This window comes from Poecile atricapillus, chromosome 22, assembly GCF_030490865.1.
Source record: "Poecile atricapillus isolate bPoeAtr1 chromosome 22, bPoeAtr1.hap1, whole genome shotgun sequence".
NCBI classification, from domain to species: Eukaryota; Metazoa; Chordata; class Aves; order Passeriformes; family Paridae; genus Poecile; species Poecile atricapillus.
The window spans coordinates 7604572-7622748 of NC_081270.1; the positions used below are offsets into that span (position 1 = coordinate 7604572).

Here is an 18177-nt window from a genome sequence, read left to right on the forward strand (position 1 = left end):
GGAGCACCCTGGGACAGCAGAATTCCATGATTTCCATCACAGGAGCTGCAGGGGGTTGTGGTGAGGCCTTTTTTGATGCCTGGACTCGGCTGAGCAGGGGTTCATCCCTGGATCTGCTGGCAGGGAAGGTTTGTCCTGTTTCCATGTGGAGCCCTCCTGGTGAGCTCCCTCCCCAATCCCTGTGCAAGGGGAGCTCCCAGAGAAGCTCCAGGCGCTTTGGAGCCTCCTGTCCACGGCATCCTGCAGGGATAAGTCACAGGCAGGATCTCCTGCTGCCCTCCCTGGGCTGTTTCTCTTCAGGCTTGGTCTCGGCCAGAACCACACCAGAAAATGCCTTTTTGAATTAGGGACAAAAAGGCCAGGAGCTTTGCTATCCCAGGGGCTCATGGCACAGAGGTGAAAAGCTTTTCTCTTTAAAAGTGAGCCTGTTGTGTTTATAAAGTCAGGATTGGTGCTGGAACCACCAGGGCTTTGCAGGGAGAGGCATTCCAGCTGCATTCCTGTAGGATCTGCACATCCTCCTCCTCCTCCTCCTGGGCCTGCTGTATCCTCCCCCTGCTGCTCCCACCTTGCTCCAGCTGCCAGGGCAGTCAGGAGGGCTGGAAGGACTCTCCCTGTCCCTGTTGTTTTCCCACTGCCAGGCTGGGATATTCCTCTGGGATCCAAGAGGAGTTCAGGAGCCCCGAGGCTCCGCTTTTCCCCTTCCTGGGAGGAGGCTCCTGGTGCTGCTGCCCTGCAGGGGCACCTCCCCAGGACTTCTCCTGGTGTTTCCTGTCCCCACACTCACACTGGGGACAGGGAAAAACTCCTCATCTTGCTCAGGATTTCGAGATCAGGTTTGGAGGCAGAGCTCCTCTGTGTGATGCCCTGATCCTCTCTGATCCTCCGTGCTGCTCCAGCCTGGCACTGCTGAAAGCTCCTGGGTGGCCCCAGCAGGACACAGGAAAAGCTCCTCGTGCTCCTCAGCTCTTCAGGGAGTGGGAGGATCAGGTTTCCCTTTGGGATTGAGGGAAAGGTGCCTTTGATGGTGTTGTGTCAACAAAAGCAGCAGCCCGGAGGAGGCAGGAGAGACTCGGGAGAGACTCCTGGTGTCAGATGTGGTCCTGGTGGAGCAGAGAGGTTTGGCCTTGACAAAGCTGTGCAAAAACCTTGCCCCGAGCTAAAAAGCCCAGCCTTGTTTTTCATCTCCCCCTTCTAGAGCACAGCAGCGAGTTTCCAAAACAATTTTCCAGTCAGTGGAGTTTCACAGTGGAGCTCCCAGGCACAGCCTTGCTTTGGGCATTAAAACCCCCCAAAATCCTGCCCAAAGCTCCCTCGGTGTCCCCTGTGCCTCTGACCTCGCTGTGGTGCCCCACACCACGTCTGATGGAAGGAAAAGCTCAGCTTCATTAAAAACTCGGGATCACCTTGGTGTCCCAGGAGCCAGGAGGATCCAAGAGCTCATTCCCAGCATGGAATGACCTCTCTGGTTATGACTGAGTGCCTGAGCCTCCAAAGTGGAGCAGGTTAATGGGGTGGGTGGAAATGTGTCGTGCTGTGAGCGGTTTTGGTGAGCCTGGAAGAGAGGAAAGCTTTTTCCAGCTCTTCTCCTGCTCTGGGTGGGTTTTCCCTTGTTGTCCTTTGGGTTTGGTGGCAGCAGGGCTCGTTCCTGCCTCTGCAGAGCTGAAACATTCCATGTTATCCTCCAAAAATCCATGGCTTTCCCTCCAAGAGCCTTTCCAAAGGGAAAGGACTCCTCTTGGAGTCCTCAAGGTCAGAGTGACTTTTGCCCCCTTTGGAAGCTTTAATCCTGTGAGCCTCCTGCCTGTAGTTCCCTTATCCTGCACCTGATTCCTTCCTGATCACACACCTGAATTCTTCCTTACACACATTTCTTCCTTATCCCATCCCTCATTTCTGCCCCTCAGGACTTTGCAGGCTTTGAAAGGTGGTTTGAAATTGCTTTCTCCACTTTAAATATATGGATTTTTTTTCCTCCTCTTTTTTGGGCTCCCAGTTTTACAAGGAGGCTCCTACCAAGCCTTTGACAGACAAACTCTCCACCAGTGTCCCTGGATGTAGAGTTTGGATTTCATTGCTGCCCTTGCAGAGGGTGGACTGGCAGCTCTGAGGTGGGAGCAGGGCTGTTCCCAGCCCCTGGATCCATCTTCATTTGTTCCTCTCTTTGCCTGGCTGGTTGTGCAGAACGTCTCTAATGGAATTTGTGGTGTTCAATATGAAATATCTCAAGGGCAAGAGATGAAAAATCAACCCAAATCAAGTGAAGGTTTGGGTTTTTTTGTTGTTTTTTTTTCCTGCATCATGTGCCGCCTGGTTGGGAAGGCGCTGCGGGTTTCCAAGAGATTAATCCATGGGTTTAGGTTTACAGCACACAAACTTCCGTTCCCTTTGACTTGCCAGGCTCTGTCCTCCTCCAGCTCATGGCCTTTCTGGCTGTGTTTAACCTCAGGAAGATTTTTATTGTCTGGATCCAAACCACATTCCACTGGCACCCACCCTTGGGACGGCCATGGATCAGTCCCAGGGACACACAGGTACCAAACCCACGGAGTGTGAACTGTGGGATTTATCCTTCACCAAAGCAGGCAGGAAAAGCCAGAAGGTCTGGGAGCAGGGCACTCTGCTCCCTGCCAACAGAGGGTGAAGGGCTTTCCTGCTCAGTGGAATGGGAAACCTCCACGGGAAAACATTCCTGTGCCTCCTGTTCCTGAGCCCCACATCCCTACCTGGCTCCATCCTCCCCTCCCTGCAGCCGCCAGCTCCTCATCCCTGCTGTGCTCCCACAGCTTTTCCAGCTGTCCCAGAGGTCCCAGAGTCACTGCGGGCTCCTTCCTGCTGCAGGGAGGGGGCAGAGTCAGCTCAGCAATCCCAGCAAGGTGTGCCTGGCCTCGGGAGCCTGCTGCCTCCCAGGAATGGCTTTGAAGAAGCCCTGGATACATCCCAGGGAGGGGGGAATGTGCCCAGGAGCAGGGGCTGGCAGGGTTTTACCCCAGCAGGGCACAGCTCTCCCCCTCTGCCATTCCCTGCTCTCTGTGCACCGCAGGAAGCTCGTGGGGGAAAACACGGGGGGCAAACATTCCCTGCAGTGGGAAAGGGGCTCCTCAGAGCAGAGCTGGGCTGTATCCCTCCCCAGGAAATGATCCCTCACCCTGAGAGTGCCTCCTGCCCTGCCCCAACAGCTCAGCCTGAGGTGGCAAGAGCCCCGAGGGAAGGGAAGGGAAGGAGGGAGAAGCTGATGGGCTGGAGAGGAAGGGCAGGAGGGCAGCGGCTGCTGCAGTGGGGAGCTGGTTCCTCTCTCGGTTCCTCTGCCCTCAGTACACACCTGGGGGACACCTTCCACCATCCCAGCCTGCTTCAAACCTGCCCAGCCTGCCCTTGGACAGGAATCCCTCCCAGTAGTACTAGCAGGTAGTAGTGGTAGTAACAGTAGTAGTAGCTACTCCCTCCTCCTCCACCTTGGAACACCCGCACTTGAAAAGCAATTTGCATTTAATGATTCCAAAGTGCAGGTCTGTCATCCCTTTAACCTAGGCAGAAGGTAGGCTGGATTTTCCAAGAGGGTTTTGTTTCTTTTTTTATCTATCAGGATTTTATTTTTTATTTTTTCCTGACAAGTTTGATTTCCCAGCCCTGCGGAGAATTTAGCGTCTCGCTCATCTGAGTTTGGTTGGAGCCGAGGAATTTGCGAGCTGTGGCTCGGACAAATCATCTCCAATTTATTTCCTTTTCAGGAAAAAGGCTCCCAGAGCCACACACGGGGTTGTTGACACTGGTGGTGTCTCACATCTCATGAATGTGTTGCACCCCAGAGCGAGCCCATCCCTCCTTCCCCAGGCCTGGGAGGCACCCGGGGGTGATGCTTTCCCTGGACACAAATTCCCTGCTGGTTTCACACCCAATTATCCCATTTTCCTGGTCTGACAGCACCTTCCTCCCTGTCTGGTGTGGGATAAAACCCCCCAGTCCCATGGCTGCGCTGTCAGCTGGGAAGGAAAGGTCCTCCTGGGAATTTCGGGCAGGCTGTGCTGACATCTATCGGCAAGAGCTCCTTCCAAGGCAGCCCAGCCTTTGCCTTGAGGATTCAGTCCCCCAGGATGAGGTGTGTAATATTTGGGATTGAGCAGGCAGCGTTCCCAGGGCGCTTTAATCCGTGCTGAGCACCGCGTGCCATCCGAGCCTCTCCGCATCCCCGAGCTCCCAGCCTGGTTTTAACCTTTCCCCAAAGCATCTGCTCTGAAACTCGGGCACTCCTTTGTGCTTGTCCACAGTCCAGAGGTGGGTTTGGGTTCCTGATGTGAAATATTCAGGGAGTTTGGTGTTCAAGGCTGGAATTACTGGAATGAGGGATAAAAATGCTTCCCTGGCGTGGAGGGAGCGAGGTTCAGTAACTGATGGGTTGAAAATGGGGAGGCAGCACGGGAGGGGAGTGCAAAGAGCTGGGCTGAAATTCCCTTCCTGTGCTGGGAATTTCAGGGGGAAGGTTCCAGTAAAAAGCTGCTGTCCCTGCAGCAAATATTGGGAGCAGCAAAGCCCTGGCTCTTCCCACGCTTTTTGCACTTCCTCCGTCTGCCTGCATCCAGAAATGCTGTGGATTCCCCATCCCTGGAAATGTCCAAGGCTGGACAGGGCTTGGAGCAGCCTGGGACAGTGGGAGGTGTCCCTGCCCACGGCAGGGGCTGGAATGGGATGAGCTGTGAGGTCCCTTCCATCCCAAAAGGTTCTGGGATCCTCTGGCTGTGCCCACAGGGTGCTCTTTACAGGATGGCTGAGGTTTGGTAGCTGTAACCTCACCAAATGACACAGCAGCCGTTTCCTGGAACACCACTCATTTTGGGATTCTCCATTTTGGGACGATCCGGGAGCGGAAAGTGCGGAGCTCAGCAGGGCTGGGACACAGCCCCGCTCTCCCTGTTCCTTCCTCCTCCTCAGGGCTCCCCCAGCCAGCAGCAGGAGCTGCTCAGCCCTTTCTGGGAGCGCTGAGCTCTCCAGGGGCTGCTTTAGGGAGCTGTTAAATCACTGGAGATGGGAATAAACACAGGTGGAGGCAGCCGGGGGGATCCTGCCCAGGGGAACAGCGGCTTTGGCAGGAGCAGCCCCTCCCTCGTGCTGGGCCTTTCCCAAAGGGTGAGCTCGCCCTGGGGACAAGGGACAGCTGATTCCCAGTAAAACCTCTCCTGACGTGGAGCTGCAGGAATTGGGGCAGGGATTGGGGCAGGAATTGGGGCAGGAATCACAGCAAGAATTGTGGCAGGAATTGTGACGGGAATCACAGCAAGAATTGTGGCAGGAATTACAGCAGGAATCGCAGCAGGAATCACAGCAGGAGTTGTGGCAGGAATCACAGCAGGAATTACAGCAGGAATCACAGCAGGAGTTACAGCAGGAATTGTGTCAGGAATTGCAGCAGGAATCACAGCAGGAATTGTGGCAGGAATTACAGCAGGAATCACAGCAGGAATTACAGCAGGAATCACAGTAGGAATCGCAGCAGGAATCACAGCAGGAATCAGCAGGAATTGCAGCAGGAATCACAGCAGGAATTACAGCAGGAATCACAGCAGGAATTACAGCAGGAATCACAGCAGGAGTTACAGTAGGAATTACAGCAGGAATTACAGGAGGAATCACAGCAGGAATTACAGTAGGAATTGCAGCAGGAATCACAGCAGAATTGCAGCAGGAATTGCAGCAGGAATTACAGTAGGAATTACAGTAGGAATTACAGTAGGAATCACAGCAGGAGTTACAGCAGGAATCACAGCAGGAGTTACAGTAGGAATCACAGCAGGAATTGCAGCAGGAATCACAGCAGGAATCACAGCAGGAGTTACAGTAGGAATTACAGCAGGAATTACAGGAGGAATCACAGCAGGAATTACAGTAGGAATTGCAGCAGGAATTGCAGCAGGAATCACAGCAGAATTGCAGCAGGAATCGCAGCAGAATTGCAGCAGGAATCGCAGTGATCCCAGCTCGGGGCTGTTGGAGACACGAGGCCGAGCCTGCTCTGGCAGTCTCTGCTGTCTCGGCAGTGTTTGCTCAATTGCTGCACCAGGACATTTTTGCCAGGCGTGAGCACAGGCTGACTCAGGAGATCCAGAGGGTTCAGAGGGCGCTGCCTCTCCCTCTCCCTCTCCACGGGGTTAAATAAATACCCAGGGGCACCTTGCAACAGCGTGGAGGTGACTGATCCTCCCCGGGGCTGCTGCCTCCTCCTCCTCCTCCCCGGGATTGCGAGAAACCAAAGCTTGGCTTCCACGCCGGGCTGTGACTGGGCTTGCAGCTCAGTGCCGAGTCACTGCGGGCTGGAAATCCACGCTGGGAGCGCGGTGGGAATTCTGTCAATGTGTCAGCACCGGGGGGCTGCTGGTGTGACCCCCCAAAAACTGCAAATAAACTCGGGATGTTCCCCTATTTCCTTCCCGAGAGGTTGTTTGTGCCTGCAGAGGTTTTGTCTCTCTGCTTGAGGAGACAAATCAGATCTTGTTCTGTTTTTCCGTAAAACTCCTGCAAGGCTGAATTCCTGTCTGCTTCCCAGCATGGAATTTGGGGTTTTTCTGGAAGGGAACACTAAATTGCCTGTGGTTTGGTAAGAGAAAATGATCCTTCTTTGGCTTTTAAAGGCTCTAAGGTTAAGGCAGGCCTGGTGAGAGCTGGTCTAGAACGTGTTGCTAATCCCAGTGCTCTGTTTTAGACTTTTTGGGATTAAAAGCAGGTGAATGTGAAATGCTGGATCCGAGGCAGCTGAGCAGAGTGTTGGGTTTGACTTTGGGAATGAGTGGGTGTGCCACAGGGGTGTCTGCTCTTCCCATGGGAGTGCTCCTTTGGCACCTCCCGAATCCAGTGCTGCTGCTGGGATTGCTGGGATGCTCCCCTGGCCTCCGGGCTCAGCAGCTTATCCTCTTCCCTCTGGGAAACCTGGCAGGGATCTGCATGGAACTGCTGTGGAAAAACCCCAGCTGGCCTGGGAAGCACAGGGATTTACTGGTTTTATCTTCACTGGTTTTGCTTCCAGTTGAAGGGGGAAGGTTTGGGGATTCCACGCTGTCACGCAGGTTTGGGATGGAGCTGTGTGGGATGGGAAGGGTTCAGGCTGGGGTGGATGAGGGTTCCAGGCTGAAAACTGGGATTTGAAAATCCAGGTCCAGCCTAAGAGCCAGACTAAAAACCAGCTCCTGCTTGAGCGTGGAAACACAAACCTCGTGGTGGGCAGGGTTGGATCCAATTTGGGATCGCTCAAAGTGCAAAACAGGCACCAAACTCAGGAAGAAATGTCCAAGGGCAGGCTTGGAGCACCCTGGAATAGTGGAAGGTGCTCTGCCCACGGCAGGAGGTGGAATGGGATGAGCTTTAAGGTCCCTTCCAACCCAAACCATTCCAGGATTCTTGTGAAAGGACAGCCCCGAGCCCCTGCCCAGGGATGCTCTCCTGGTGTGCAGATTGCAAGTGGCTCTTGAACCTGGGAGCTTGAATTCCTTTGCACCTGGAAATCCATGGGGAAAATCCTTTAATTTCTCAGCTCTGGGGTTGGACACTTGGCTTTGGTTATCCGGGTGTTCCATGGAAATCCAGCTGCCTGCAGTGGTGACAACTGGCTCCCTCAGGATCCAGCAGACCCAGCAGAAACAGCTCCTGGCTGCTGCTCTCCTCCTTCTCCACAATCAAAGCTCCTCAGAGATCCCCTTGACACAAATCTTTCCATGTGTTCCCTTTTCCCCAGGTCAGTGCAGCCCCCCAGCCCCTCCTGGAGAATATTCCCAGCCCTGAGCCAGCCCTTCCAGCTGGGCCATGCAAGCCAATAATCCTGGGGTGAGCATTTCTGCTCCCCACTCCAGCTGCTCTCTGGGCTGCCCCTGGCAGAGATGAGAGCTGCTCTGGCTCTCTGTGTCCCTTCAAGCCCAGCTTTTCCTTTGTTCCCGTTAATCTGTGCACGTGTGGCCCTGCTGGCTTTAGGGGCTGGATAACCAGCCTTTAAAAACTGCTTATAAGGACAGATCCAACCCAGATAAAACAGCCAGAGCTCGTGTCGGGAGCCATCATCACAGGCTGGCGTTTCTTTTCCAAACATCTGTGGAAGCCGGAGATCTTCAGTTGGTTTTTTGGCTTTGTGAGCCAGGAAAATCCATCAGCTGGGAAATGAAACAGCTCAGCCCAGCCTTTAACTCCTCATCCCCGCTGTGTGCAGGGATGGGGCCTGCTGTGCTCAGGAGGAGTGAACTGTGCTGCCCCCTCAGCCTGCTCAGACCTTCATCCCCGGGAGGGATAACCTGGATTTTGGGTTGGATTACAGGGGGATAACCTGGGTGCTGGGCTGGGATATGGAGGGATAACCTGGATGCTGGGATGGGTTACAGAGGGATAACCTGGATGGTGTTGTGGCAGGATAAACTGGATGCTGGATGGTGTTGTGGCAGGATAAGCTGGATTTTGGGCTGGGATATGGAGGGATAACCTGGATGGTGCTGTGGCCGGATAACCTGGATGCTGGGTGGTGTTATGAAGGGATAACCTGGGTCCTGAATGGTGTTGTGGCAGGATAACCTGGATTTTGGGCTGGGACATGGAGAAATAACCTGGATGCTGGATGGTGCTGTGGCAGGATAACCTGGATGCTGGGTGATGTTATGGAGGGATAACCTGGATTCTGGGCTGGATTACAGAGGGATAACCCGGATGGTGCTGTGGCAGGATAACCTGGATTTTGGGCTGGGACATGGAGGGATAAGATGGATGGTGTTGTGGCAGGATAACCTGGATGCTGGGTGATGTTATGGAGGGATAACCTGGATGCTGGATGGTGTTGTGGCAGGATAAGCTGGATTTTGGGCTGGGATATGGAGGGATAACCTGGATGGTGCTGTGGCCGGATAACCTGGATGCTGGGTGGTGTTATGAAGGGATAACCTGGGTCCTGAATGGTGTTGTGGCAGGATAACCTGGATTTTGGGCTGGGACCTGGAGGGATAACCTGGATGCTGGGCCAGGACATGGAGGGATAACCTGGATGCTGGATGTTGTTGTGGCAGGATAAACTGGATTTTGAGCTGGATTACAGAGGGATAACCTGGATGGTGCTGTGGAAGGATAACCTGGATGCTGGATGGTGGTGTGGCAGGATAACCTGGATTTTGGGCTGGGACATGGAGGGATAAGATGGATTTTGGGCTGGGACATGGAGGGATAAGATGGATGGTGTTGTGGCAGGATAACCTGGATGCTGGGCCGGGACATGGAGGGATAACCTGGATGCTGGGTGATGTTATGGAGGGATAACCTGGATGCTGGATGGTGTTGTGGCAGGATAACCTGGATTTTGGGCTGTGACATGGAGGGATAAGATGGATTTTGGGCTGTGACATGGAGGGATAAAATGGATTTTGGGCTGTGACATGGAGGAATAAGCTGGATTTTGGGCTGGGACATGGAGGGATAAGCTGGATTTTGGGTGGATGGTGATACTGGGGTGGGGAGCTCAGGCACACAGCCAGTTCCCCCTCAGGACCCCTGGGAACGGTGCAGTTCATTCCCCAGGCCCCGATGGCTCCTCAGCCCGGTGTGTGTTCAATCCCAGAGAGGATCCCTGTGCTCCTGGGAGCCTTTGAAGGGCCGCTCCCACCTCCCACAATCTCCAGAGGGCTCGGACTTTGAGCAGCTCCTGGAGTCCCTTTGATGTCCCGCTGTCCCTCCGCATGCCTGAGTCCTGAGGTCACCCCACTGCCTTCCCCCTTCCAGCAGCTCCCTCGGGATGTTCCTGCCCTTCCCCAGGATCCAGCAGTTCTCCCCTGCTTTAGGGATAAACAGCATGAACTCCTCAGATTTCCAGTGTGCTCCAGCACAGGATCCTGGGGGTGCCTGTGGTGCACCTCATTTTGGAGAGCACCCACACACAGCCCGGTTCTGCTGTGGGAAGAGGCTTGGAGAGGCCAGCACTCCTTGGACTTGTAAAATGCCAAGTTTTCCTGCGTTGCAGAATGAAACTCAGCTCATTTCCATCTCTACAATGTCCAATAACAGGCAAAGCTTCCTGCAGAACCGGGGCTGGCCTCTGCCCTGGGCTGTTTGCACGGCACTGACTCACTTGGGAATTGTCTCCGTGGCTGAGCCGGGGCTGACCTTCAGCTTTCAGCAGAGGGAGGGTGACTTTCCTCACCACTGAGCAAGGTGCCAATGTTTTTCCATCTTGGAATGACTCTAGCTGCCCCCTTTTGTGTTTAAAAATAACAAACAAGCACCCTGTGACATCCCTGGTGGAATCACCTGGCTGGGATTCACCAAATAAAATGTTATTCACCAAATAAAATGTTTTATTGTGGTGCCAGGCTTAGGAGGAGAACTTTGTGCACTGCCAGGGAATTATTTAGGCTGGAAACCTGCTGGTGTGGGTTAATGAATTGCACACATGGAACGAGCCAGGAGAACAGGAATTCACCAAATGTGACCCTCACTGGCATCTGATCCTCATGGAGCCCTTGGTGCAGCTCTGGCCATGCCTTACCTTGCATTAAGTGCTTCTGGAAATCCCATTTTCCCTCATCTCCGTGGGCTGAGGGCAGCAGGAGGACACTTTGTCCCTGGGGAAGGGACACTGGGGCCATTCCTGCATCAGCCCAGGGGCTGCTTTTTGCTGGGCTCTCCCCTCCCAGCACCTGGAACCCATTGTGGTGGAATTGCTTCCCTCAGCTGCAACATCCTAAAATAGCTGCTCCGCTTTCTTTTAAAAATAGTCTGTTCTGGGTGTCATTCCCTGCTAAAATTGTGTCTCTCCAGTCCTGCTGGGACAGGGGAGGGGACAGAGGTGCCACCACGGCCACGTGTGAGCCGTACCCTTGAGCTGCCCCGCTGCCAGGGGCAGGCAGGGAGCCGTGGGGCTGGGATGAGGATTCCAGGATTCCTGGATGGGCTGGGAAGAGCGGCTGCAGCGCTGGGGGAGTGTGCTGGGCTCTGCTGGGCTCTGCTGGGCGCTGTGGGAGCCAGGATGCTCAGAGCCAGCTGGGCTGGAGAGGCTTCAGCTGCTCCACACCTCACACAGCAGCACCCCTGGCTCCAGGGGCAGGCAGGGATTGGGATTTTGCAGTGGATGTTTCCAGTTTCCCAACATAAATTCAAAATCCTTTGACAGCTGCTCTTGCCAGCAGGTTTCTTGCACTGAGGCTGCTCCTGCTCCAAGCGGGTTCAGAACCATAAAATCCCAGAACGGTTTGGGTTGGGAGGACCTCAAAACTCATCCCATTCCAGCCTGGCCTTGGGCACTTCCAGGGATCCAGGGGCAGCCCCAGCTGCTCAGGGAAGTGCTGGCCAGCAGAAGCAGCAGGAGGCTGAGAGGTGAGCTCAGGAAAAGCCTCAGGACACACGGAATGATGTGAGCCCAGCAAATCCCAACGGCAGCGAGCCCAGGAGGTCACACTGTCCTCCTGCAGGTCCCGCTCAGGAGGCCCCAGCTCCCTGCAGAGCCCTTTGAACCTCAGACAGGCCACACAGAAAGGTTTGCTGTGGTTTTTAAAGCAGCACTGCATCCTGCAGACTCGAGGGATGGCTTCATTCACAGCCAGAGCTTCTCAAACGCGGGGTTCGGTGAATGTGAGCACCCCACACATCTGCACAAGCCACACTGGCTGCCTTGGGATTGTGTCCTTCCTCCCTCCCTCCTCGGGGAGAGCTGTTAGAGGTATTTGGAGGTAATTATTGCTTTTATTTGGCGCTAAAGCAATAATTTGGAGGGATCTGCTGGAAAACCGGCAATTTCCTGCGAGTGAGTGACAGATGTTTTGCTGTGTTTGAGATGTGCTTTCAGGCTCCTACTAATTACCATGACACAAATTGGCAGGAGTTTTCTTCCCAAGCTCCCAGCTCTAATTTTGCCTTTTTTTTCTTTTTTTTTTTCTGTTATTTTCTTCTTTTTTTTTTTTTTGTAAAGGTGGAGTCTCCCCATTGTGACACTTCAGGGGGGAACAATGCAGAGTTGGGGGCTTGTGTTCAAACACGATTTTCCTAACTTTTCCTCCCTCCCTGCTAGGTTCCTACCCCTCTCCCAAGGCTGGGGCCACGCTGGTGGTCTACAAGGACTTGCTGGTGCTTTTTGGGGGGTGGACCCGGCCGAGCCCTTACCCCCTGCACCAGCCCGAGAGGTTCTTCGATGAGATCCACACCTACTCCCCCTCCAAAAACTGGTAAGAGCAGGCTTTGATCCTGGAAAAATGGCTCTGGAATGCAGCTGGAGGAATGCCTGGGAAGCTGTGCGTGGTCCTGCTTTCCCAGGTGTGTCTCTTGAAACAAAAACAGCCACACAGAGCTGAGGATGGGGTGCTGCCAAGCGCCTCGTGGGTGCTGGTGCTTCCATATGCTTCTGGACCTGTAGCTAAATATTCCAGGCTGCCTTAGCATCCCCATCCAGGTGGGAAAGCTGGGTGTTTTAAAAGCCTAATCACTTTGGCTGGGAGCACTGAGGTGTTGCTGAGATAAGCCTGAAGTGCTGGAGGTCTTGTTTTCAGTGGTGATCCAAAACTCAGCTCCCTCGGGGAGATGTGATAAATCAGATTTCTCCATCACTTCAACCTCTGCCTTCCCAGCTCCAGGACTGGAGCATCCAGCAATGTCCATGGAGCTGGCAGGAATTTTTCCTTTTCCCTTTCAGCACCATTTGGCTGATTTTAGACCCAGCTTTCTCACCCATCCCGTGTGTGAGAAGGAAAAATGCTGGAATGAGGAGAAGGTTCCTGCTCCTCTTGCACTGAGAACTTTTCATCCTCAAAAGTATCAATTATCCAGTGCACTTTGGGCTGTGTCATTACAACTCTGTAATTAAACCTTTTGGAAAGAATTTGAGGCAAACTTAATTGGAAGGGGAGATGTTCCCAACTCGGCCACGGGAACTCGCTCATGCCTTAAAAATGTTTAGCACATTGGGATTTCTAATTAGTTTTGTTGCTATTTGGATATCTGGAGGTTTTCCCTGTGGCTTTCCCCCCGTGACATCTTCTTGAGGATCTTTGATCCAACATTTTCCTTCACTGGGGAATGTGTTCCTGCCTCTCTTCCCAGGTGGAACTGCATCATGACCACCCACGGCCCCCCTCCCATGGCAGGGCACTCCTCCTGTGTCATCGAGGACAAAATGATCGTTTTTGGGGGCTCCCTCGGATCCCGGCAGATGTGAGTGAGGGGTGAGGGGGTCACACAAGCGCCCCTGTGAGCCAGGACAGGGATGGGATGGTCTCGGGGTCGCCCATGAGGAATTTTTTGCAGGATTTTGGGGTCTGCCTGCTGCCTTATCACGCCCTTCGCCTCTTGCAGCAAATCCCAAGGCTCCAGCCTGCAAAAGTCCCAATTGTGCCATAAAACCCAGCCCTGAGGCGAGTTCCACATCCCCGGTTGTATCCTCAGCCCGTGTTGTCTCGTCCCTGCAGGAGCAACGACGTCTGGGTGCTGGATCTGGAGCAGTGGGCTTGGTCCAAGCCCAGCATCTCTGGGCCCAGCCCTCACCCGCGCGGGGGCCAGTCCCAGGTGAGCTCAGCCGAGGCTCAGCCTCGCTCCCAGCTCCAGACAGCTCTCCACAGGGCTCATTCCCAGTTCTCTGTCCGTGTGGGCACGGTCCCCATCTCCCCCAGTGCCTCAGAGCCATGGGGAACAGACCCCTGCCCTATCCCCACCCTGTCCCCTCGGGTCAGTGCAGGGGCAGCACAGCCTGCTTCAGCTCCGGGCTCTTGTGGCTGCTCCACTCTTCCCATCCCGGGATTGACTCGGGGTCCCTGTGGCTGTCACCTGGCCTGAGGCAGCTGTCCCCATCTGGGGTGGGCAGTGACTCCTGGAGTGTGGCTGGTGCCAGCAGGGCTCGTGCTGGAACGTGGAAAGGAGCCCATGAGGAGCTCAGTGCTGCCAGCAGCTGCCCTCCCAGACAATCCTTCCACCTCCCCTTTGCAGAGGGGTCCCTGGTGCTCTGGGAAGGGCGATTGCTCTCCTCTCTGAGGGGAACTGCTTTGGGACAGGGAGTGGGATGAGCCCTGCATCCCGCTCGGTCCCAGCCCTGCTCCACTCCTCCTCCTGGGGCTCACAGAACCCAGCAGTGCCTGTGCAGCTGAGAACCTGCCTCTGTCTGCCCTGGGAGGCCAGAAATCCTTCCTGGGCTGAAACTCTGCTTTGTCCCCCCCAGATTGTGATAGACAACGAGACCATTCTAATCCTTGGCGGCTGCGGGGGTCCCAATGCAGTGAGTACCTTGGGGAGCAGGGACACCCCCTTGGCACCTGGGGGCTGGATTTGGGATGCGGACACTCTGCACACTGAGGGCATTTTGTTCCTCAAATCTGGGCATTCACCTGGTAGATTTTCCAGAGAAACTGTTTAGCTGTTGCTGGAGCTGCTTTAATTAATAAAACTCACCCCAGGCGCCCTCTGAGCAGCTCCCTGGGTTCCCTGGGGCTTGTCAAGATGAGCCCTGAGTTTGTACTGAGGTAGCAGATGGGACTGAAGGGATTTATCCATGTCCATAGTGAGGTGTGATCAGCTCCTGCTCTGGGTCAGCATCCTCTGTGTGCAGCAGCAGAGCACTGCTCCCAGCATGGCCCTGATGGGCTGAGCCTGTCAGCAGATTGGGCTCCTGAACCTCAGCCCGGGCTCCTGAATCCCAGCCCGGGCTCCTGAATCCCAGCCCGGGCTCCTGAATCCCAGCCCGGGCTCCTGAATCCCAGCCCAGGCTCCTGAATCCCAGCCCAGGCTCCTGAACCTCAGCCCAGGCTCCTGAATCCCCAGCCCAGGCTCCTGAATCCCAGCCCAGGCTCCTGAATCCCAGCCCAGGCTCCTGAATCCCAGCCCAGGCTCCTGAACCTCAGCCCAGGCTCCTGAATCCCCAGCCCAGGCTCCTGAATCCCAGCCCAGGCTCCTGAATCCCAGCCCAGGCTCCTGAATGTGTCACCCTTCCCTCCCCAGCTGTTCAAGGACGCCTGGTTGCTGCACATGCAGGCCAACCCCTGGACGTGGCAGCCGCTCAAGGTGGAGAACGAGGACCACGGAGCCCCGGAGCTGTGGTGCCATCCGGCGTGCAGGGTACGGTCCCTGCTCCCTCCCACACATCCCCCCCTCTTCTCTCCCTCCCCAGAACCCTCCAGAACAGCTTCTCCCCAGCACAAAGGGTCCTTCTGACCTCTGCTCCCTGCTTTCCCCACAGGTGGGGCAGTGCGTCGTGGTCTTCAGCCAAGCCCCCAGCGGCAGAGCCCCGCTGAGCCCCAGCCTCAACTCCCGCCCGTCTCCCATCAGCGCCACGCCGCCCGCCCTGGTGCCCGAGATGCGGGAATTCCGCTCCCAGTCCCCGGTCAGGAGCACGGACGAGGCTCCCTGCGTCAACGGCCGCTGGGGCACCCTGCGGCCCCGCAGGCAGACGCCGTCGGGCTCGCGGGAGGGCAGCCTGTCCCCGGCCAGAGGGGACAGTTCCCCGGTGCTCAACGGCGGCACCGTGTCACCGGGAGCGGCGCCGGCCGGCGGGGCCTCGCTGGACAGCCCCGTGCAGGCCCTGTCCCCCGGCACCCCCTCGGCCGCCGAGGGCTTCGACCTCAAACGCCGGGGCTCGCTGCCGGAGCAGACGGATCTGCGCCTGGCCGCCGCCGAGCTGGGCTGGGAGCAGAAGCCCACGTCCCTCCTGTGCCAGCTGGATGGCGCGGAGGGCAGGACAGCGGGCACGCGGAACCCTCCGGAGCACACCAACGGCGTCCACACCCCGCCCCACGCCGCCCTGCCCGGCGCCGTGTCCCCCGGCGCGCTCCGCCGCAGCCTGGAGGCCGTCAAAGCTCTGTCCTCCAAAGCCCCCTCGGCCGCGCTGAGCCCTCCCCTGGCGCTGTCCCCGGGCTCCCCGGGCGCCGAGCCGGGCTTGGCGCGGCCGGGCGCCGCCCAGGGCGAGGGGCACTCGCTGCCCCCCATCGCCCGGCGCCTCGGGCACCACCCGCCGCAGTCGCTGAACGTGGGCAAGCCGCTGTACCAGAGCATGAACTGCAAACCCATGCAGATGTACGTGCTGGACATTAAGGACACCAAGGAGCGGGGACGAGTCAAGTGGAAAGTGTTCAACAGCAGCTCGGTGGTGGGGCCGCCCGAGACCAGTTTACACACGGTGGTGCAAGGCCGAGGGGAGCTGATCATATTCGGTGGCCTCATGGACAAGAAACAAAACGTCAAATATTACCCCAAAACAAATGCCTTGTACTTTGTGCGAGCAAAGAGATAATGCGGCCCCCGCCCGCCGCCGCCGCCTGTCCCCTCCGTCCCCGCAGCTCCTCCTCCTCGCCGAGCCCCTTCCCAACACACAGGCGTTCAAACTGTGAATTAGGGGAGCAGGAAAACAATAAAAGTCCGAGCGAACCCTCCAGCACTGCCCTGGCAGTTCCCAGTACAGCCCCAGTCGAGCGAGTTGTGTTTACAGGTGGGGAAGGATCCGAGGATTTGGGGTGAGCGGCCAGGGAATTCCTCCAGGATCCTCCTGGCTTTGCTTTCCGAGCGTTGGCGAGTCTCGGTCTCTCCTGAACTCCTCGTGGGGTTGTGAGCAGAAGTGTTTTTATAGGAATAACCCAAACTCCAGCAGGCAGGAGGCTGTTAGCTTGATTAATTCCATGCTCAACTTCGTCAGGAGAACAACAGCAATACCCCACTGGGAACCTCCCAGCGCTGCCAACCTTTGCTCGACACAAACACGATGCCTTTTTATTTTGCCTCTCACCTGCCGCTCATCCCTGTCCTCCAGGCAGGACCAAAAGAAGGAGGAAAGGACTTTTTTTTTTTTGTTGTTGTGTCAAAATGCCAAAAATCTTGATTGTTAGCATCCCTCCTCTCCCTGCCCTGCTGGACCAGGCTTGGGGATCAGCCCTGATCCCCTCTGCCCAGCAGAAATACTCTAAAAATCCCATTTTTCCCTCAAAACTGAGATATTGGGCTGCCCAATTCCCTTCTTTTAAAGGCTTCATTTAATCCAGCAGCCCGAATCCATCCAGGGCCGGAGCAGCCCCTTGGAGCCTGGGAACAGGGTGGGTTTTCCAGGGAAAAAGGACAGATCCTGGTAAATCCGAGGGCAGCCTCGATGCAGTAACTTCACCTCATCTTTGCACGTGCCTCCTCTCGCAAAGATTAAATCCAAATCCGAAGGGATTGAACCTGTGCGTCCTTCTGGGACAGCCCCCATCCCTCCCTGTCCCCTCCAAGGGGGTGAAAACGGGGCGGATTCTGCCAGGTTTTGGTCAACAACCTCCAGCTCCCTCCAAGCGGAGCCCTCCCCAAGCCGGCAGCGCCATGACGTGGTCCCTTCTTCCCGAAATTTTTCCTTCTCCATTCCCACTGAGCTTTTTGCCGGTCGGAGCCTTAAATCCCATTCCAGCCGCGTGGGGACGGGGAGGGATTCACCCGCGGCGTTCCCACCTCTGTAAATAAACCCCTCATCCGATCCCACCTCAACCATCCCGTTTCTCCTAAGGGAAAGCAAAATGTCTTTTTTTTTTTTTTCCTCCCCCCCTCAAAAAAAAAAAACAAAACCCCCCCAGACCTCAGGAGCACCTTGGGTGAGCTGTGGAATTTTCCCTCTCCGAGCGTGGCCGTGGGAAAGGCGGTCGAGGCTTCGGCATCGACTGGCACGTGCCCTTTGCATGTTTTTTGTCATCCATCCCCCCCCCCCAAAAAAAAAAAAAACCACAAAAAGAGTCAAACCCTGGGATGGACTCGGTGTCCTTGTCCCTGCTGAGCATCCCTGGAGGGCTCCCATCCCGGGATCCCCCCGGTTCTGTGCCGTTGTGCGGAGGTTCTGCCCCGATTGGGATCCGGTGCTGTGAGCGAGGTGTGTCCCCCCCAGCGCCACTCAGGTGTCCCCAATGTCCCCCGGGCCCGGCGCAGCGATGGGAAGCCATTCCGGTGATATTTAAAATCTTGTGTACATTTTGGGGGGATTCCTGGGGGTCCCTCCCCCGCCTTCCCGACAAATTTTTAGTGGTTTAACAAATAAAAAGGAAAATAAATGGATGGTCGGTGCTGTTGGGGACGGGTGGGTTGGGGATGATGTGGAGGGGAAGTTTCTGCTGCGCCCCTCAGAGGTTTAGGGGTGAAAGGGGGGGATTTTGGGTCTTTTTTGGGTAAGAAAGGGAAGTACTGCACCTGGGGATGTTGCAGCAGTGGAGGGGGACAAAGGGGGACACAGGGAATTTGGGACACTGA

At 55.9% G+C, this 18177-nt stretch overlaps 1 protein-coding gene across 3 annotated transcripts in view; it reads left to right on the forward strand.

Moving 5' to 3' along the window:
* Positions 1-17979, forward strand: part of FBXO42 (F-box protein 42) — a 38116-nt gene extending 20137 nt beyond the window's left edge. For all 3 annotated transcript variants that reach the window (XM_058855196.1, XM_058855197.1, XM_058855198.1), the window contains 6 exons: positions 12014-12167; positions 13039-13149; positions 13404-13500; positions 14147-14203; positions 14923-15039; positions 15161-17979. In XM_058855196.1, the coding sequence (XP_058711179.1) occupies positions 12014-12167; positions 13039-13149; positions 13404-13500; positions 14147-14203; positions 14923-15039; positions 15161-16210 (1586 nt within the window). In that variant the 3' untranslated portion in view covers positions 16211-17979. The remainder of the gene's footprint in view (positions 1-12013; positions 12168-13038; positions 13150-13403; positions 13501-14146; positions 14204-14922; positions 15040-15160) is intronic.
* The last annotated feature ends 198 nt before the right edge of the window (positions 17980-18177 follow it).